This window comes from Crocuta crocuta, unplaced genomic scaffold (assembly GCF_008692635.1).
Source record: "Crocuta crocuta isolate KB4526 unplaced genomic scaffold, BGI_CrCroc_1.0 scaffold162, whole genome shotgun sequence".
NCBI classification, from domain to species: Eukaryota; Metazoa; Chordata; class Mammalia; order Carnivora; family Hyaenidae; genus Crocuta; species Crocuta crocuta.
Genome location: NW_027529433.1, coordinates 2307829 through 2329983, shown reverse-complemented (window position 1 = coordinate 2329983; position 22155 = coordinate 2307829). Strand labels below are relative to the sequence as shown.

The 22155-nt window shown below is 40.3% G+C and overlaps 1 protein-coding gene across 2 annotated transcripts in view; it reads left to right on the top strand.

The window, feature by feature from the left end:
* Positions 1 to 22155, top strand: part of RASGRF2 (Ras protein specific guanine nucleotide releasing factor 2) — a 236307-nt gene that overhangs the window by 125487 nt on the left and 88665 nt on the right. The window contains exons 13-17 of one of the 2 annotated variants that reach the window (XM_077759868.1): positions 1187 to 1269; positions 6394 to 6642; positions 7388 to 7650; positions 13816 to 13941; positions 16724 to 16813. In XM_077759868.1, coding sequence (XP_077615994.1) covers positions 1187 to 1269; positions 6394 to 6642; positions 7388 to 7650; positions 13816 to 13941; positions 16724 to 16813 — 811 coding nt within the window. Of the gene's footprint in view, positions 1 to 1186; positions 1270 to 6393; positions 6643 to 7387; positions 7777 to 13815; positions 13942 to 16723; positions 16814 to 22155 lie in introns of both variants that reach the window. The other variant, XM_077759867.1, reaches the window with a different exon arrangement.

The window sequence follows — 22155 nt, the reverse complement described above, 5'->3', positions numbered from 1 at the left end:
TGTTGATCTGTCAAAGAACCAAACAGAAAAATTTAAACATGGAAACTATAATCCTAAATCATCTTAAAGCTGTTGTTCCTGTAACTCTGCCATTTGCTTAGAATGTTAAAGGAAACTGAAGGAACACTGTTCTTTCCACAGTTCTCATCAAACACCGTCTCTGTCCTCTTATTTCCTGTGTTGGTTACCCAAGTGGCATCTTCATTGTGCTTTAGAAACACATTTAAGAATGAAAAGAAGGCCAGTGGGGTAAAAGAGCACTTACCTGTCTCTCCCCTCCCTGTCTGTGTGTGAGCCCTGTCCTCAAACAGCACTCTTTACAATCCCCCCGCCCCCCAACACCAATCAACCTCTTCTCCCATGTAACTACAATCATAAATCACTACATGGTAACCTAGTAACTAAAAATATTTTCTGATTTTACAAATTGTTTAAATCTTTTTTCATTTTCTATTTTGTTCAAAAGGAGTATGTGTAATTCAAAATAAATCCTTCTCTAACCCTTCTCTAATTGGAAAGGGAAATTTTAAATGAGAAGGAATAAATAAAGAGGACAGAGGAAATTAGCAAAAGTTCCCGAGTTTTCCTCCTAGAAATAAAAAAAGGAAAAGATAAACAGGGCTTTATGCATTCCAGAAGCAGGAGAAATTACACAATGCATCCTCATCAAATCAACATGGCGCCACAGAAACTGCTAGAGAAACTAGTAAAATAGGGGAATTTGTTGCCCAAAAAACACCTGAGAAGCAGGCACAGAGCTTGCTAGTGAGACAGAAGGTTAATTCCTCCAAGAAAGACCTTATTTCTACTCAGCCTGCCCCAGACCACCATTGGGCAGAGAATGAATATAGCAGAGGCAATTACTGTCAGAAGGTCCAGACCTCTCAATCAGTGCAGCTACTGACAGAGAATTGTGATGATGTGATATTGTGGCCAGTGTCCTTAGGAAACACATTCCAGGAAAATACAGCCCCTATCTCTATCCTCAGGTATTTGCCAAATGCACAGTTTTGGTAAGTGGATATTGAATCTGTTCATCAGTGTACAATGTTTACCTGTTGCTGTGTGTGCACGCACAGATGAAATAAGACACTAAATTGTTTTCATGGCTATAAACAGTTTGGAGAATATATGCTCTGCCTAGGTTTCCATATGGGTTGTAATTGTTTATTTTTTAATTTCACAGTGTGTGGACAATATACGGTGTAATGGTTTAATGACTATAGTATTTGAAGAGAATTCCAAAGTTACTGTGCCACATATGATTAAGTAAGTGTGATAATCCTTTCCCTTACATTTTAATAAAGATCAAATTGGTAGAGAACATAAAGCCCTGCATAAAATATTGCTCCAGTAGGATTCTGCTACATTTTGTGAATATGTTTCTTGACAGTAATGCAGTAATTCATGATATGCTATTATAAATAATAAGACTATCAGAATGGGTTTTCAGATTCATACTTTATTGATTCACAGCATAGAAAAATGTTTTTTATACTGTTACATATGCTTTCATTCAGGAAAAAAAGCCTATTGAGATTTTCAAGTAATATATAAAAAGTTGCGACAGCGAGATGTATCTAAGGGTCAGAGGCTGGATCAAAGTATAACATCTTCCCAGTTGGGTATGAATCACATTACTCAGATTTGACTGTAGAAATATATTTACATTTCAAAGACACTTGACATGAATCAATTGGTCTTTCGATGGTACCATTTGCCTATTGCTTATATGTGGATTTGTCCAGGGCTGTCATCACACACTCTCTCTCTATTTGGTTAACAAAATATATCCTATAATTTAAGGTGATCAATAGGGAAACTGTAGTTTAAAATGAGAAGTTATATCATTGACTATGTGCCATAGTTCTCTGTATTAATGCTTTTGTGTTACATACTTTTTTGTTTCCAAATTTGGAAATTGTTTCAGGAGTATTTTGAAGTTGACCAAATTGTTCCCTGTTCTCCCTGTTTTGGTTGTTCACAGTCCAAATTCCTATTATATCTTTCAACGAAAGTTATGTGAAACTAAGAAAATCTTTGTTCTCTTTGCATTTTTAATGTGGGTTTTTTTCTTTTTAGGTCTGAGCTATTTGTCCTAAACAATAAATAACATTAATTTTTTCTCTTATGATAAGTAATATGTGTAATTAGCACCATCCCTATAGTACAACTTTTAGAACCTACCAATTATTGTATTAGATGAAGGCTGAGTACATTATACTAGTGCCATAATTACTACAGAAAAATATAAATTATAAAAGAATGATAATATTTTAAATTACTGGTCAAATTTAAAAACATTTTAGGTAGGATCACTTTAAAGCTCTAGGGTGAAGATTCTTTAAGCGTTCAGTGCTATAAGGTTTTGATTTAGTACAGTTTCTTAAAACCACAGTAGTTAAAAATGTGTGATGCTAAGATTGAAACAAAGGATGCAGTATTAAATCAAAAGGTCCAAATCGTGACTTAATTTTTATTTTTTATAACTTCTTTTAGTATTTATTCATTTTGAGAGGCAAGGAGGGGCAGAGAGAGATGCAGAGGGTCTGAAGCTGGCTCTGCATTTACAGCAGCAAGCCTGATGCAGGGCTCAAATTCATGAACCCTGAGATCATGACCTGAGCCTAAATTGGATGGTCAACCGACTGAGCAACAAAGGCGCCCCGTGACATAATTTTTAAATTCACATTTTTGGGTTAGAATTATTTTAATTTTCTACCATAGGATTCTTACTTTAATACTTCACAAAGTAGTATATGTTACTTGTATCCATTTTTTAAAAGTACTTTCTTGAAGGTTAGACAGCCCTGAAAGTCCTACCTGCTTTAGAATGAGGATATGTAAATTGGAGACTGCAGCCAAGTCATAAGCTCCTAAGCCCTAGCGCCACTTCACATGTGCAATACATACAGTTTGTTGACTTTCGAAGTGAATACAGTTACAAACTTTAGTTTTGTGCCTGACTGGTTATGCATAGCTGGTGCCCAAACACACCTTCTGTCCCCTGTGATGTCACTTTGAGCTTGGTAGAAGCTTACACAAAGTCACTCCATTAGCACCAATGTCCAACCTTGTATGTGTAACTACCTCGTGCACAGACCAAGACCTCCTTGCTTTTGAGCACACCGAGTGACACTTGAATGAGTAGGAACTGCCCTCCTGCTAGGAGATACAGAAACCTGTATCTCGGGCTGTAAGGATTTTGTTTTGATGGCCATCTGTACTATTCTAGATGTAATCCCAAGGCAGAGTAAAAAGAAAATCTATCTTAATTTTGCTATCTCTGTTACTTCTGATAGTTCTGTCTGAGGCCCTGTTCTACCCTAAATTCTGTATTGCTGCCTCCCATGTGCATACCATGAAAAAAAAGAGACAAGATATTTTTGAGTTAAAAGAAAAACTATCTTGATTGTGTCTTGTTACTGATATGGCATCACTTTGCAGGCACTCACTTCCTTTTAAAACTTAGATAATTATAATAGGTGATTTGGGTTTGGTGTCTCAAGATTGCTTTGTTTAAGTGTTTACCAAAAAGGAGTTGTTATTATCACAGGAGGCTTAAGTAATGGATTATATTTTTCTTGAGAGTCCCCTAGGAAATAAACATCATGCTCAGTGTAATAAAAGAAAATTAAATAATTTCATAATATCTAATTTATTTTCTTTTCTTAAAATGAAAATGTAATCACAATTTTGAAGGACAGTGGTATAATTGGTTGGATTTATTTTATCTTCACATTGTCACACATTTTTTTCCTCCCAGTGTTGTTATTGTTTTTAAGTAGGCTCTATGCTCAACGTGGGGCTTGAACTCATGACCCTTAGATCAAGATTTGCAATGCTCTACTGACTGAGCCAGCCAGGTGCCCCATTTATTCCAGTGTTTTAAGTAAAGTAATTATAGTTAAAAGATGCAAAGCTCAAAACTAGTATTAGAATGCAAAATTATGACATTTATTGGGTGAAAATAGCCCTGTAAGTGGTGCTTTACATTTTTGGGTAGGGTAGGGTAAGGCTGCTTCCTTTTAATGATAGTTGACCTCATCTTTCTTAGAAAATAGAGATTTTTAGTGGGAAAACAGTGGGGAGAGAAAGTGATTACCTTGATCAGCCATCTTCTGGACATATTGACTGATTTATTAAAGTTCTAAGGCCTTTTTACTAATGAGAAAATTAAGAACCATCAAAGTAAAGTTGATTAAGGGTCACATAGTGAGTGGAAAAATGAGCCCCACGCTATTTTCCAGAATCTCAAAAGATGCTTTTGTGTATTTTCGAGATCAGTAATGTGGCTGAAACAAATAGGCCACTCTTACTTCCTCAGCAGGGGTAAGCTGCTCATTTAAAATGCTCTTTCGAGCCTGCAAATGAAGTACCTTTGCCTGCACCCAGCATACATTGGGGTGGGCAATTTCCAAAAGCAAGCTAAGAAAGTTATTGATTCCATTTTATTTGAAAGAAAATAAATATATAATTTAAAATTCCTCCAAGTGCTGAAGAGGCTAATTAAGGGCACTCACAACAAGTGAACTGATTCTCAGCAAGCACTTGCCTCACTGAACATTCCTGGCCCTGCAGCCTGTCCTTTCATCAGGTTGTGAAGTCCAGGACTTCGTTGACTGCACTTTCTGAGATGCAGCAGAGGTGGGGAACGAGGGGTCCCAGAAAGCTGGGCAGTCCTAGCAGAGGGGTGCCATTTCTTTGAGCCCCACTTGAATTCAGCTTCTGCTTCCAAGCATGTCCTCTTATAAGCATGTCTTCTCTGCTAGCTTCTTTTGCCCTTTGTAACAAATGTGCACCACTGGCTGAGGGCTTGGAGCACAGCCAGAGATTGTGAGGGTTGCTGAGTGAATCTTCCCCCTGGTGTGCTCATCCACCTGGAGAGGTTGTTCAGGCATCCAGGAAATCTGGTAGGCTTAAGGAACAGCCAGATGGAAGGTTTTACAGAGTAAGAAAAAAAATAAAAAGCAGAGAACTGCAGGGGGCAATGGTGGATACTATTCATGGAGAATCTCTCCTATTGCCTTTTTCTTTTAATGAAGACACTTTTAACACTGCAAAATATGGTAAAATAATGAAGACATAACGGTTCACACAATTTATGGATCAAACTGTACTCATAAAATGGATAGCCTTAAATGCATTAATAACCCAGGAAGAATGAAATGAATTAAGCATTCGCTTCAAGAAGTTACAAAAAAAAAAAAAAAAGAAAAGAAAAAAAAAGCTGTAAGAAAATGTGGGAAGAAAATAATTAAGATAAGAACAGACGCAAATACATTAAAATATAGAAAACCAGTAGAACTGATCAAAGAGCCAGTTCTAAAGGGAAAAATACTTATTAATGTAATCTGTTGGTCAGTTTAGTTAAGAAAAAAGAGGGAAGCACAAATGCACAAAATTAGAAGTGAGGAAAAAATTAACCACAGATATAGCAATGTTATCTGTGTCTCGCTCTCTCCCCTCTCCCAGTCTATGGGAAGAATGTCCTCCATTACTTAGTTTTAAGCACACTTCTGATATTTTGATTTAAGGGTATAAGTAATGCCCCTCCTATGTAGGACTTTTGGCTTCATTTCCCTAATAAAATTTGAATGAGCTAGAGAGAAAGATAAAAGATATCAGAATGTGTCACCCCAAAACATGCTGCTTGAGCATATTGATTGGGCTGTAGGCACTTGAAAAATAGCAAATTCAGGGAAATTCCTCTTATTTGTCTAAAGACAGATCCTCAAAAAGGCACTCATTTGTCATAAATCTCCTCCCTAGAAATTTCATCAACAAGGGAGGTTTGACTTTTATTATAGGAGAGGAGACAAGGAGTCAATATCACACTAGATGAATTGTCCCTAACTATCCTACCTCCCATCTAGTCTCCTAAGGGCCCATTCATCTTTCCTAAAAATCACTTACTCTCCCCTAAGAGGCCTATACCACCTCAGCCCCCACCCTATCTCCCTAACCTTTGCAAGCCTGAATTCTAAGCCACCTCTAGAGTTGCTCATTTTTTCCCAGTATCTCCCATGTGTCCATGAGGTATAGATGTTGATAAACTGTTTTTCTCTTGCTAACCTGTCTTTTATTATGAGAGGTTCAGCCAAGAATTCAGAAAGGTAGAGGAAAAAATATTTTTCTTCCCCCACAGAAGGAGTCTACAGAGTGAAATGAGTTATTATTATCTTTTCCACAGTTAATTCTGATCTTTCTAAATTATAATGGCATATTTGATATTTTTATAGCCCTGCCTATGTAAATAAGTCATATCAACATATTTTATCAACTGTAGTGGGAAGCCCACATACACTTGTGTGTTTCCAAATACAGAAATACTCAGTGGCTGGGAGGAAGTCATGTCCTGGTTTTGTTCTCATGTTCCTACTTTGTGCGTAGGTCTGATGCCCGTCTTCATAAAGATGACACCGACATTTGCTTTAGTAAAACGCTCAACTCCTGCAAAGTGCCCCAGATCCGCTATGCCAGCGTGGAGCGCCTTCTGGAGCGGCTGACAGACTTGCGGTTTCTTAGTATTGATTTCCTCAATACCTTTCTGCACACCTATCGTATTTTCACTACAGCAGCTGTGGTGCTAGCGAAACTTTCCGACATATACAAGAGGCCTTTTACCTCCATCCCTGTCAGGTAGGCCCAGGATTTGCCTGTCCTGAAATTTGGGCCCCTGGTCCCTGGGTCTCCATGCAGATTAGCAGTCGAGCTGCTCCTACAGGATTGGCTTGCCTGGGAACTTACATGCCCTGCCTGGAGCAGGGGTGGGTGGAGGCCACCAAGAGCTCTCCAGGGACGAAGTTGAGAACCTTAAAGTCCCCAAGTCATCTTTGCTGGCTCTCTGATTACTTGGAAGCTTACTCCATTGTTTTAGGTTTTCCTTTTTTTTTTTTTTTTTTTNATTTTTTATGCTTCTAGAATACATCTTTGAGAACAAATGTAGAATAAACAATATAAGTAAAATTGTGGCAGGTACAGGGAGGGAAATTTTTGTTTTTCTTTTTTTTTTTTTTTTTTTTTTTAATGCTTGTGCTTTTCAAACTTTAACATGCATGAGAATCACCCAGGGGTCTTGTTAAATTGCAGGCTGTGATTTAGCATGTCGAGAGCAGAGCCTGAGTTCTGCATTTCTAACAGGCTCCCCAGAGATACCAATGCTACTAATATTTTGACCACAGTTTAGTAGCAAGGGATTAGACAAGGCCTGAAAAGTGTCTGTCTTCCTGTGCAAATGTGTGGTATATAGGTAGCATTAAATGAAGGTGACAGAAGTGCGATGATATTGTGGCCTTTTAATGTAGAGAGTTTGTTCTTGAATAACATCAGGGGAACCATTTTCACTTGGCTACAATCTGTTAATAGCTTCTGCTCTTATTTTTAGGTCATTAGAATTGTTTTTTGCTACCAGCCAGAACAGTAGAGGTGAACATTTGGTAGATGGCAAATCCCCACGCCTATGTCGCAAATTCTCTTCCCCGCCACCACTGGCTATGTCCAGGACGTCCTCCCCAGTGAGGGCCAGAAAGCTGTCCCTGACTTCTCCACTGAACTCAAGGATAGGAGCGTTGGACCTGACCACCTGCTCAGCGTCCAGCAGTCCTACCACCACGCACAGCCCTGCTGCATCTCCGCCACCGCACACTGGTAAAGTACCGTTGGACCTTAGCAGAGGCCTTCCTTCTCCAGAGCAAAGCCCGGGATCTGTAGAAGAGCATGTAGATAACCCCCGCGTGGACCTGTGTAACAAGCTAAAACGAAGTATTCAAAGAGGTATTATCCAGCTGCCCCACCCCGTGTTTGCTGGCCATCTGCTCCCCCACCATTCCTTTTTGGAACCCTAGATCCCTTTCTTTATAGCCCTCCCACTTCCCTGTAGAAAGTAGAATCAATACAATGGCTAGTTAGAAGAGGAAATTCCTCTAGGTGACTCTAGCCTGTGTGGAAAAGAGAGCAAAATTAGCTGTTCTGAGGTCTTCTACATTAAAATGTTAATTGTAGTCAGTTGTGTATGGAAGAACAACGTTATCTGAATGGTATTACTGGAACATTCTTTGTGGAATTTGATTAGGATGGGTGGATAAAGAGCCTAACATGATACTCTGTGTAGAGGTGGGTGGTGGGCACTCTCTTCTGTGAGCTTGGTCCTTCCAGAGCCTTCTGCTCCAGCTGAACATCTGTACAGCTTCTAGTCTCCTCTGCTAAGGCTGAGCCAGCCTGGAAGCATTAAGATGGCTTCTTCAGTTTAATTATCAAAGCAACACTTCATATTATAATAGGGAAATAGGGAGAAAAAGAAAATGTGAGACAACGTTCATGGTCCATGACAGCCAAAATCTTGGTTTTTTATTTTAAGTGAATTAGAGGATATATTTTCCTGATTAAATTCTCTGATGATTTTCTATGGGACTTAGATTAAAGTACATTCACCTTCAAATCCTATTGGACTTGGATCTTGTCTCTCTGTCCAACCCTGTTCCTATCATGCTACCTCATCTACTAGGATATAGTCACATGGATCTCCTTTTCGTGTCGCAGTAGCACCTCAATCATCTCTGCCTCAGAGACTTTGCACATAATTTCCCCTCTGCCTGGACAGTCTTTCCCCATGTGAGCTCCATAAGATCAGCAACGTTGTCTGTCTTGTTCATCTCTGTACTCTCAGGGTCCTGACCAGTGCTTGGCTGGTAGTAAATTTTTTTTTAAACGAATGAACCAAGCAGAACATTCATTGAACTAACTAAGAGTCCTGTGTTATGTCACCTTACCTTCTGCAGCTTGGTACATGTAGGGGTTAGAGTATGTGGTCCTTGTTGCTTTTAGTGTTTCTGTGATGAAAGTAAAAAAAAGGTTTCATAGCAAAATTAGCAAACAGCCTTTTGTTTTCTGAATGATAACTCATTTCTTTACTGATAACGTGAAAAAAATTGGGCATTTATTCAGTGTCCACATTTCAAGGATGATCACCCAGATGGAAGAATAGACCCTTGCTTTTCCACCGGCTTGAAGCGTCTATGTACTTCTTAGCCGAGATAATTTAAAAATAAGCTTCCCAAGTGATGTACTTAATGGAATTTTAACTGGATGGTTGTCATCATCAAAAGTAACACCCTCTTAAACAAGAAATTCTTTAAATTGACAAGTCAGCGACTAAGGAGGAGGAAAGAAGGAAGATAATTAAAAAGTCATTAGAACAACAAGCTTTAGTAGAATCATGATGTATTCTTCTCAGGAAAAATGAGGCAGTGAGTAAACTGACAAGTGCATCTGGGGTTCAATCCATTCCTGGTGCCTGGGAACTTCTGTGGAGAGTGTGACTGAAGGAAACTTATCACAGACCTGGGTGCCTTGGGAAGTACAGGAGTTTCCAGGAATATGGGAAGTTCTGTTCCCTCCTTTATTGGATTGCAGTAAATAGGAGGGGAGAAGTCTGGGGCAGGGAGGGGGGCAGTAAGTCTGGATTCTTGTGTTATTTTGAGTTAGGAGAGCTTTAGGAATAAGCGTGCTAGTTTCAGACATTCAATGCTTTGAGGTTGATCTAAATACATGTCATAAGGTTGATCTAAATACATGTCATAATTCTAGAGGTCCACAGTGAAGCTGCCCCCTGCCTGCTATGGTTAATTCTTCCAGTTTAACTTGTTGCCTAAAGATTGTGACATTGTTCCCCAAGTTCCTTAGTTCTAGTCTTCAGAGCCCAAGCCTAGGGTGTGTAGCAATGGTCCAATGTCATACAAAACCTGTTTGCCATACTGTCTAGGATGGAAGTGTGGTCACTGGTAGGAATCAATAGTTTTTCCCCTGGATCAGGGTAAACTCAGGGAGTTCAAGATAAATGAGATAGAACTGAGCAAGCTCCTGAGGAAGGGCCCTGACAAAGTCTGCAGAGGCTGATCAGTGCAGATGTTGGACAGAGGTGCTATCATTGTGGACACAGCTAGTGGCAGCTGGAGAGCTTGTCATGTGGCGGCGTTGATCATTTGTGACTGGCGGCCAAAAGTGGAGGATGCCTGTGAAGAATGATGTGGTATAAACATTAGGTTCTTTCCCACATCAGAAAAATAGCAGAGGGCTTCATGCTCATATTTTTTACTGGATTTCCCCCAAACAAATTATTTGCAGTTAGATTTTTCAGGAGTTAGGTTATCCACATGGTTATCCAGCATGCAGAGCTGCTCTCTCTCTCTCTCTCTCTGGGTGATGGGGAGGGTCCAGGACTGTATCAGGTGGGGTCCGTAGCACTTGTTGAAGTGCCCTGCAGCCAGCTTCTTCTCCAGAGAAGTCAGCTCCTCTCCCCTCTGTGTTTCTTACTCACATCCACTACTCATGCACCCCCTTATCATTCATTGATCGCCCCCCCAGTCCTTTCCACTGCTTCTTTACATCTTTATTTCTTTTCCCTTTCCATAGCTGTCTTCTGATTACTCTTAATGTATTTACCTCTTATGTTGTTCCTACTTGTTCCTAATATAATTAAGATGGTAGTTCAAACAGGAACATGGTACAGCTGGATTAAAAATAAAATAAGTCAGATATCAGGCAATGAAGAAAATTGTAGGAGGCCAAGGGTATGGTTTGTGAACAGTGAACACAACACTGTGGTCCTTCTGCCCTGGTTTGGGTTCTGAAAGCAATCAATTACGTGATTCATATTGTAACCTAAGAATAGATTGGTATACAGGCACATGTTTCTTTTTGCTGGGACTGGAGAATGCTTTATCCTGTGGATTCTCATAAAACACTGTGAGTAGAAAGCTTAGAATTGACACTGGAGGCCCAGCAGCTCTGTGGCATTTTTCTGAAGAGGCGAAACAAAAGAATCATAGACTTAGATGTTTCTTTTATTTTGCATTGGTAAGTAGACAATATTGGCCATGAATAGGCTCAGAAAATCATGGATAAAACGCTTTACTTCAGGGGCACCTGGGTGGCGCAGTTAAGAGACTTTTGATTTTGGATCCGGTTATGATCTCATGGTTCACGGAATCAATCCCCATAATAGGCTTCCGTGCTCATAGAGTGGAGCCTGCTTGGGATTCTCTGTCTCTCTCTCTCTGCCCTTCCTTCCCCAATAAATAAATAAATTTAAAAATACTTTAGTGTCAGTCTGACACATTCAGAGTGTGTGTGTGTGTGTGTGTGTGTGTGTGTGTGTGTGTGTGTGTACAGGATGTCTGTAGAAGCCAAGAGTGCTGCTGTGTTAACTCCGCTGTCTAGTCTTGAAAATTCTAATTGGCAAAGAAAAGGGAGACGCTGATCTGTCTTTAATTTGAAAGATGTTTGCATGTGCTTTGCATAATGTTAACACTTAAAACAGTTGGCAAACTTGAATAAGAATCTCATGCCAACAGTTTATACATTTTTGGCTTTTTGCTTCAGGATACAACTCCATACAACCTCGTTCCATAATACCAGCTTCATCCATTAGGTCTGTACTGAGGCCGTAGGTCTCTCTCACTGCTGATCAGCTAGAGAGTTTCAGGGTACACCATTTGAAAAATGCAAGCAGCTTTTGTCTAGTTTTATTGTCATTGCAATGATAATGCTAGCCTCACACTATTTCCTGGCAAGAGATCTTCAAATGACATGAAGGGTAAGAAGAGAAATAGGAATTACCCTTCAAAGTGAGCAAGATGATGAACTTCAGAGGGAAAAATAATGCACTTTATTTTGTCCCCAACCCAGTCCTCAGATCGGTTCCAGACTCACCTATTATCCATTAGTGTGCTCCTTTTTTCCCATCAGGCAGTCCCCACCTTCTTCTACCGTGGCTTTTTCTACAAAGTGCCCATATTAGCCCTACTCACATCGGTATTCCACCGGATGGAGGGATCTCAACAAACTCAAAGTATGGTTAGGCAAGAAGGGCAAGTCACAAGACTGCTTACTGTGTTTGGGATTCTTACCCACCGGCATGCACTTGGGTCACGGCTGTGCAACCTAGTGTCACCGTTGTGGAACAGCCCCCATCGCCAGTGTCTGTTTCTGTGTTCTTAGCTTGAAAATTGCCTGCCTGTGGGCTGAAAGTGCTCCCAATTTTAGCATTTGTTTTGAGCCCACATCTGCCTACTCGTCCTGAGAGCAAAGCTGTTTGCACGGAACTTGATTGAAAGTGAACATGCCAGAAGGAAATGCTTCTTTCCCCCACCCTGCTGGCATGGATTCTTCTCTCTGTAGCTGCCTGCTTGCTTACAGTGTTAGGCTTTGCTTTCCTGCTCTTTCAGGGCATATTGGGAGCCTGACCATCTCTCACATTGGGAAGTCTTTTGGGTTCAGTATAGCTGACTAAATGAGTTTTTCATTTGCCTCAGAGGAATGAATGGTTGAATCAGACCAAGGACACGTATTTGATATTCTGCTTGCTCTGGCAGAGCAGATGCCTTCCATTACTGGATTTTGAGGAAGTTATTTAGAAAATAATAAAACTCACAGCTAAGCACTGATTTTTTGTCTGTATCCTGCCTCATTGCCAGCTTTACTGTAATTATGTCATTCAGGGAAAGAGCCTAACCATTTCCCTTCGCTGGCCCCTTTATGTTTCAAAAGAGCGGAACTGTGGCTGTATTTCCAAAGAAGTAAATCACATGCAAGAAGTCATTAGGGATTTTGGAAGGGTTTATTGAGTGAAATCTTGAATGGAATGGCAANGGGTGCTGTGAGGTTAGTGGAGGTGACACAGCTCTTAGTGGTTACTGAAAAGCTCAAGGAGGCAGATATAGGAGTTGCTGGAAGTTTATGAAATTTTGCAGTGCTTTTCCATGAAAGAACATCCACAAAATTATAGTTTTACCTCATTAATAAGCCAGTGGGAGGGATACAGAAACATCAATAATAGCCTAACGTGACCCTAGAATGATGTGTCTTCTATTCAGAGGATCTTGGCTGCATTGACAAGACTCAAATGGTCTTTAACTCTCACAATAGTTCATTCTAAACATTTCCACTTGCCTCCTACCGACCAGCAGCTTTAGATTAGGGATAGCCAATGGAACTTTCTGGGCAGACAGAAATGCTCTATGCCTTTGTCATCCAGTACTGTAGCCACTAGCCACCTGTGGTACTGAGCACTTGGAGTATGCCTAATACAAGTAAGGAGCTAAAATAGTAATTTAACCTCAGTTAACTTTGATTTAAACTTACCCAGCCACACTTGGCTAGTGCTAACATATTGGACAGTGCAGCTCTATATCCTTAGGAGTACCCAGAGCTTCTTGGGAACCACATTGGTAGAGATTCAAATTTTAGTTGGCTTAAGGGGACAACCCAAGCAAAGAATTAGTGAAGTCCCAATTTTGATCCAGTCTGATACACAATCTGGAAAAGTCCCTCTTTCCCCACTCTTCTGGAAGGCAGGGAACCCACCGGCTAGCCCCCATTTTTTAATGTTTATTTTTTTTATGTTTGAGAGAGAGAGAGAGAGAGAACAGAGAGAACAGAGAGAGAGGGAGACCTCTCTTGGGAGACTGAAAGATCATGACCAGAGCTGAAGTCGGACCCTTAACCAACTGAGCCACCCAGGTACCCTTCCCCTGATCTTTTTAACATCTGCTGTTGTGTTGGACAGATAGGTAGGGCCAGCCAGTTTCAGAAGGAGCAGCAAGACTGAGATAGAGAAGACATTGCATTTAGATTTAGTGACATTAGCATTCTGCCAAGAGGAATGACTTGATTTCATATTAAAGCCCTTTAAAAATGTAGACTAATCCAAAAGGCTGTTACCTGTCACAAACCTTTGTGTTTCTGTGTATAACACTAACAAGGAGACCTTGAATTCATGGCCTGTTTGTTAACATTCATGATATTTTCAAGCAGCTGTCCTAGAGTCTGCACCTGTGGACCGAGCAGGAGTGGAAAGTTCCCCGGTGGCGGACGGCTCAGAACTTTCACCTTGCCGGTCACCCTCAACTCCCCAGCACCTCCGGTATCGTCAGCCTGTAGGTGAGCTCAGAAGGGGACGTGGAAATACAAAAGTGAAAGATGGTTTCTAGCTTCTGACTTTTTCTTTCGCCTTACTGTTTCACTCCCAAAATATTTTTTAGTCTCAGTTATGAAAATTCATTGGAAGCAAACAATGTCACTGTCAAGTCGTGGAGGCATAGATGATTAGAGAATATGCCATTAGTATAACTAATACTGACTTGACCCCATCAATTGCATTGCACTCTGTCTGGAGTAACATGAATCAAGAGGCTTGTCCTTAGATGATAGCTAGTTGAAGAATCTCTGTGATGGTTTTACCAAAATGTTCCCAGACCCTGATACCTTGTCATAAATCCCAATGTAGTCTATATTAAATAGGCTCATCAGGGGCACCACAATTTGGGGGGGGGACCTTATTAAGGTCCAGTTGCATGGGATCCTAATTATCATTATTATTCATGTGGCAGAAACTGATATATTTTCTATAGTTATGAAATTATAAAGTGTTTCCCATAATTTGTTTTAGAACATACCAAATGTCCTCTAAGGAAGAAAAACCATCAGACCAAAAGGTAGAAATCTTTTATCTCCTCATTGTTCAAATAAAAAATTCAAAACATAGTTGATTTTTGAAACATTTTACAGTGGCTTGCTATTAGAGTATGCATTCAGACAGTGTTTTCCTATTAAGAGTTACAAACTTTAAACACTTTTTAAATCTTAGAAATGCTAAAAACATATTAAGTATATGTTAATCCTTATGTTTTTCTTTACTAATAAGGAAAAAAAACAGTTGTTTTTGAGTAGTTTCCTTCTTTCTACTCAAATCAGTTATTTCAAGCTGAAAGAGAAAACTGTTCAATTATGGAACCAGATTCACCCTAAGTAATCCAAGTAAAATGTAGAAATTTTTTTACTTTCATAGTTCTGCTTCAAGTAAGGCAGTTTAGCAAAAAGTAAAATGTATGCTCAAAATGGCCATTTTGTTTATAGCCTTGGCCATGTGGTAGAAGCTGTTGTCATTGCCATCAGATCCAAGAGAAGCTAACCTGGGTCCGGCTGTTGCCAGAAGACTTGCCCAGAGGGGTATCGGCCCTTGGGGAGTGGACTGATTTCAGACTTCTGATCAATCATGGGTCACCCTGACATTTGGGTGGTTCTGGTAAATAAAGGTGGCAAGCAAGACTTCCCTGATCTACTATGGAGTTAGCCAAATCTCTTTACTACTCCTAGAGCTTTGGTCACTCCAGGCCTTGGCCACTTCCTTGATCATTGCCCCATGGGACAGACCCCCTCTTGAGTTCATGGTAACCTGGAAGTTTGTTGTCAAAGCTCATGGAAGCAAAATTCTACCAAGGCAAGAGACAAATGCTATTCACCCGGTTCACTATTATCAGGGCTCTGTTTTATAGCCCCCTTTTTATATATTTATGTTCATATATAAAATTTTTAAATTTATATAAGCAGTATTTTGAAATCCTATCTTGTTTGTGAATTAAACTAAGTCTTTTGTTATTTCTCTGATATAACTAAATCCCAGAGACATAGGAACATAGGAAGGAAGCTGAAATCTGTGATAAAATGGAGGATCCAAATAGGGACAGTATCGCACATTTTCTTGGTGTGTAGCTGAAATTTTGCCTTTTCATCTATCCACTTGCCACTGTATTCCACAAATATTTAAAGTCCAAAGCTAAAGTAGAGCTGTCTGTCTTTCTCCTTGGGTCTATTAAGCAGCTCTTTTCTTCTCTTCTTATTTATTTATTTTAAGCACAGCTACATCACTTTAGGGGCAAACTAATAAAAACCCTTCAGGTCAGAATCACAGTGAACTATTTTCACTAAAATCCTGAATGAAGAAGAACAGTAGAGTTGGCATGAGCATTTTCAAGTGCTGTGTGTAAAATATCTAAGGAGGGAAGGGATTGCAAACAGGTGCTCAGAGCATCCTTTGATTTTAGAATGCATCCTAACTTTAGAGGTGTTGTGAGAAGAAAATTCTATTGCTAATATGATGTAGGACAGTTTTTAAAAATATTTTTATATTGAGATAGAATTCACATACCACAAAGTTCACCATTTTAAAGTATACAGTTGAGTCATTTTTATTTATCCACACACTGGGGCAGCCCTCACTCCTGTCTCACTCCAGAACACTTTTATCACCCCAAAAAGAAACCCTGTACCCATTAGCAGTCTCTTCCCACTCCCATCTTCCCCTAGCTTCTGGCACACTAATCTACTTTTGTCTCTATGGATTTACCTATTCCAGACATTTCATATGCATAGAATCATACAATGCATGACTTTTTGTGATTGACTTCTTCCACTTAGCATAAGGTTTTAAAGGATCACTCATGTTGTCATATGCATCAGTACTTCATTCCTTTTTGTAGCCCAGTGATATTCCCTTGTATCGGTACAGCACATTTGGTTTATCCATTTAATGGTTGATGGACATTTGGGTATTTGTACTTTTTGGTTATTAAGAATAGTGCTTCTGCTGAGTGTTATGTGGAAACTAATTTGACAATAAACTATTTGTAAAAAAAAAAAAAAAGAATAGTGCTTCTGGGGATAGTCATGTATAAGTTTTTGTGTGAATATGTTTTCACATCTCTAGGGTATGTACTGAGCATGGAGTTACTAACGTAAATTCTTGTTATTCTCCTATTAACAAAGGCAGTACAAGGCATTTGGCCCAACCCTTCATCTGGTGCAGGAATGAAAATGAGAATTTTTATTACCGAATATGATCCATCTGCCTCACCATGCCATTTCCATTCTTTTAAATAACCAGGACAGACGGCTGACAACTCTCACTGCTCTGTGTCGCCTGCTTCTGCTTTTGCAATTGCCACGGCGGCTGCAGGACACGGGAGTCCACCAGGTGAGTAGGGACGAGCAGCTATGCACACGCTCACAACAATTGATATGAAATCAGTGGTCCTTGGCTTCCAAAGTGTTGGTGACACACTGGGCAGCTCATTGAGAATGCAGATTCCCAGCTCCCGTTCTCAGTGCATCAGACTGACATTTATTTATTATTTACTTATTGACTTATTTTTAACCTTCTTATTTGAGTATAGTTGACACCCAATGTTAGACTAGTTTCAGGTGTAAATCCTAGCGATTCAACATCTGTACATTGTGGTATGCTCACCATAAGTGTAGCTACCATATTATTGACTATATTCCCTATGTTGTGACTTTTATTCCCATGACATACTCATTTCAGAGCTGAAGCTTATATCTCCCTCTCCCCTTCTCCCATAGACTATCTTGTAAGTAAGTACCTTTAGGTGACTCTCACACAGGTGTTGTGGGGGGATACTTTTAAGAACTTCTGTATCAGAGAAGGATGTGTTACTTCTCCCATGTTGTTTTAGGAGGCTCTCTAACCTTTTTAGCCAAATTACCAGGAATAAGTGTCTCCTTTTTAATTGAGTACAATGCTAAAAGCATATGCAAGGTGGGAGGGAAAGCTTGTGGAAGGAAGGAGGATGGAGGGGCTATTGCTTCAGCTGACTCATCATTCACTTTCAGTAGCTTCATGATGCTTTCTGAATTCTCCGGGTTAATTTTGCAGGTAATGAAGAAGTACTTAAAACAAAAGCACAGTATTTTAGTAGATGAAAATTATAATTCATTATCTCTCATGTGCAAGAAGGACATTATATTAAAACAAATCTGTATGTGCTTTTAAACAGACTTGTTGCTGTGAGTCTCTTCATCTAAACTAACCCCGTGGGTTCTGGTCATCATACTTTGTAGAATCATGAGTGAGGGTGTATTTTGTTAATTAGCCATTGTTTACCTACCACAAAAGAGTCCATTTCTAAAGCCTATGAACCTACATTCAACAATAGTAACTAGTAGGTACTATCTGTGTGACTTCTTTTTATATTGAAAAACAAAGAAATGATCTATAATGAACATGAACTACTATATATATATACATACATAATCCCATCTGAATGGAAATCTTTGCAGATTAACCACATTCTGCCTCTGATATTTTGCCACACATGATGCATTTGATGTGGTCTGGAAAATTAGGGTGTTTTTTGCTCTGTTCTCAAAACCTTCCCCCAAAAGTCCCATCAACATAACACAAGACAGCCTGTAATGGTAATAGTACTGATGTCTTATGAATCCAGTTGACTTCTGTTGTTGACTCCATTCTGTACTAATGAACATTTTTTTGGTGAAGTAATAAAGGAATCTTCATTATGCCATCAACAGAACTGGTTATCAACTGTGATTCGTTGAGATCTCTCCTCTGTCTTTCGGTCTCACAAGCTAGTCTGTCTTTGGAAAGAGCCTTCTCATAGGTTTCATAATTTAAATATGGTTCATGAGAGAAAATAGTTTTTATGTTAATTCATGATGACCCTATTTCTGCATTTTCTGGACGCTGGTTAGGGGAAGATTTTTCTTTTTCACCTGGGATTGCAGTGAAGTTCTAATGAGCTTTAGAGAATGGCTTTCTGACTTTGGCTTGTCTGCGCATAATAGGCCAGAGGGTAAAGTAACCAGAACAGCAAAGTCTTCCTCACCATTTGAACACTGCTGTTTCTGCTGCCTTTTTTCTTACTTCTCCCCCGCAAATGAAATACCTCTAGGAAGAAAAAGTCTCTTTGGTGAGCCAGCTGAGGAGGGATGGATGGTGACTTACCACAGACAGTGCCACTAGGGGCAGGGTAGCCTGATCCTGAGTGAGCAGACTGCTTTTATCATTACGGTGCTGCTGATGTTGCCTGTAATGTGATCGGGTGCCCCATGATGCAATTTTGGAAGTAATGGAATTGAAGATTGGATTTGGCACCATCTGTGGCCCTACTGTAAAGGCAGCGAGTTGCACATGGATCAGTTGCAGTAGCTCATGGTGGTAAGAAAGGGGGTTTCTTTTGGACTGGAGGCCAGTGCCTTTCTGGGGCTCAGTTCCCCCGTGGAAGCTCATAGGGGATTCCTGGAGAACTCGACAGAAGAGCTGGTTGCACAGGTGGCTGGGGAAGGTGGACTGGGAGCAGAAATGGGGAAGTGTGAAGACGAAGATCTGGACTTACTGACTAGCCAGGGAGAGTATGAGCTGCCCTGAGAAGGGCTAGACCCAGATGTTCAGGTGTTCAAGGGCAGGGAGTGCTAGATGGTGGGTAACTCCCAAACCAGACTTTGTGTCCACACTCTGATTCAGGAATCATCATTCCAGACCTAAGGAGTTGCCGAGGCCTGCAGAAGGGGAGATTGTATAAATAAGTGAATGCCATGCTTGCACCAGCCTCTACAGGCTCCTGTCTGCTTGTACGACTGTAATGCAGGCCCACTGATGGTGCGGCTCTGCTGTGTCCCTGCCCGTGACAGGAAACAAGGTCCCACCCAGTTAGGCCATGTGCTCTGTAGATTGGGCTTCCATGTTTCAGGCTGTCTTCAGGCTCCCTCCTTCTTTAATCCTCCCCTACTTTCACACCCCAACCCCTACCCCCATCCAAACACACAGGAGCCTGGCAACTCTGAGTTAAGGATTATGTTTTCAAATATCCACTCCAGGCGTTTGCATATTAAGCTGTTTCTCTTTAATTATTGCTTGGAAAGCTTTGCTACTTCATTAAAAGAAATTTCAAATTTAGCAAGAAAGTGGACAGAAATTATTTTTTGTAAAGACACCAGACAAGTTGCACATGTTTGGCTCTAAAGGCAGAGAAAGATGATTTTATTTGTGGAAGATGGTCTGGGATCCACTCCCTGGTGTCTGAGCCTGCCTAATTTCCACACACACAGGAAAAGCATGGATTTTCCCCACTGGTTTATTTTAGGACCTAGAGCCCTGCCCTTTCCAAAGACAGATAAATCTCTCCTTCTATGTCATGCCCTCTTTGCCTCTATTGGAGGTTACTCATTGGAGATGAATGCCCGTTCTGTGGGCATGATTGCAACCCTAAATCAATCCCTCTTAACTTCACATTATGAAGACTTAACAGTTTATTTTGTGCTTGCCTTCTGATTGGCAGCCATGTTACACTGGGCTCACTTATGGTAGGATCTAGAATTTTGGGGCCTAACACTTATACAATTTATCTCAAGGAAAAGAATATAAAAGGACAAGTGCAAACTGTCAGCACACCTCCCAGGGCTTTGGAAGAAGCCCATACACAGTGAGAGGCTCAGAAGCTCAGGTTTCATCAGCTTCCTGGTAAATCTGCTTATGAGTCCACTCCAGATCATTCTTGGAATTACAGCAGCTATAGGGAATTTTGTTCATTTGCAGAGGAGGTTGAGGAGGAGGTGGGACCAGTCATCCTCAGTCAGTCAAATAAGTGCCCTGTCCTGGAGTGGAGCTTTAATTCTGTACAAGATCGAGACAAAGGACAATTGACAAGGTCTTGTGTGCCACTACACTGGTTGCAATATATTTTTAAGCATCTGTTCAAATTTAGAAGCTCTGCATTAAAGTAGAAACTAAAATGTGTGCATTTCAGATGGATGCTGATACAGGGAATCTGCAGGTGCAGTTTTGATATGGTTAAGATATGAATAGAAATGCAAATCCAATGAATACACATATCAAGGCACATCACTGTACTTACTACACACCTGAAGCTCTAGGGTTAATGATAGCGTTTATGAAATGATCTCAAATAACATATGGAAGTGTGAGGTGGGTATTTTTATAAGACTAGAAATAATGGCAGTGGAGTTACCAAAAGCACCTCTTGATTATCCATGAGCAGATTATATGTTTTACTGTTCTGTGCAAGTCAGGGTAAATTCACAAAATAGAGGAATGGTTGAGTGTACTTATGGGAAAATTAATGGCACAGTTACAATTGCTTAGGGAAATAGCAAGTTCTTTATTGGTGATTACGTGGTGCTATTAAAGTAGATAATTCATAATCTGTTTTCTTTTCTGTCAAACCACTCAAGCCAGTGTAGTCAATAGTAGATCTGAACTTGGTGTGAATTTGGCTTGGGCTGGTTTTTAAAAATGCTGGTACCTGGTCCAGGTACCAGAGATTCTTATTTCATTGGTCTGGGTGCATCCTGGGCATCAGGATTTTTTAAAGTTCCCCAGGTGGTGCTAGTGGAGAGCCAAGCTGGGGAACTGCTGGCGTGGAGGAGGTGTGCTTTTTCCTTCTCTGGTTACAACATTCCCAATTTATTTCACTAAAGGTCTGACCCTTCTAGACTGTGGTATTTTCTCCTTATTTTTTTTGAAAATGTTTACTTATTTATTTTTGAGAGAGAGCACAAACAAGGGAGGGGCAGAGAGAGAGAGGGGAGGACAGGGGATCCGAAGCAGGCTTTGTGCTGATAGCAGAGAACCCCGTGTGCGGCTCGAACTCATGAACCATGAGATCATGACCCAAGCTGAGATCAAGAGTTAGACGTTTAACCAAGTGAGCCACCCAGCTGCCCCTGTTATTTTCTCCTTAGATAAGACAGGAAGTGACATGGGGNTAAAAAATAAAAAAAAAAAAAAAAAAAAAGGAAGTGACAGGGATACTCTTCCCCAAGCTGGGTAAGGCTTGGACAGTTTTTTACCCTGAAGTTTTGACCTTTGTTACAGAGAAGGCTCTGGGCATATTTCACAACAGTGCTCTTCCCCCTTCCCTGCAAGAGCCAGAAGTGGTGTGGGGGCCCCTCAGAATACAGTCCCCAGCAGTTCCCACTCTTAGGCTGGTCCACATTCAGCCTCTAGCAGTTCAGCAAAACCACCATTCAGTGTTGCTGTTGGGTCGTGGCTTTAGCAACATCTATTTCAGATAAGCAGATACCAGCTGTGTCTCTCAAGATGTACCTGTCCCTCCAGAGTTGGGGGTGGTCATTTGTCCTACAGCCTCAATTTTCTGCTGTGTCCAAGAAAGGTCATTGATTTTCAGTTTGTATAGCTTTTTCTTGTTGTAAGGACAGATGTATTAGCTTCTCAGTTCTTTATATGTCAGAGCTGAAATTGAAAGTCTTACTTGAAATTTTTATGGTCATTCCATTGATTCTGTAGGTCAATTTGGGGAGAATTGCTAGTCTTAACAATATTTAGCCTTTTAATCTATGAATATGGAATGTCTTTTTATTTATTTAGGTCTGTTCTCATTTCAGCAATGTTCTTCAGTCTTTCAGCATATGTCTTACATTTGTTTTGTTGCATTTATTCCTAAATATAAATGACTCTTTTTTTGTTTGTTGGTCCCTGCCCCACAGGAGGTATCCTAGTTGGGGACATATTTTCCATTG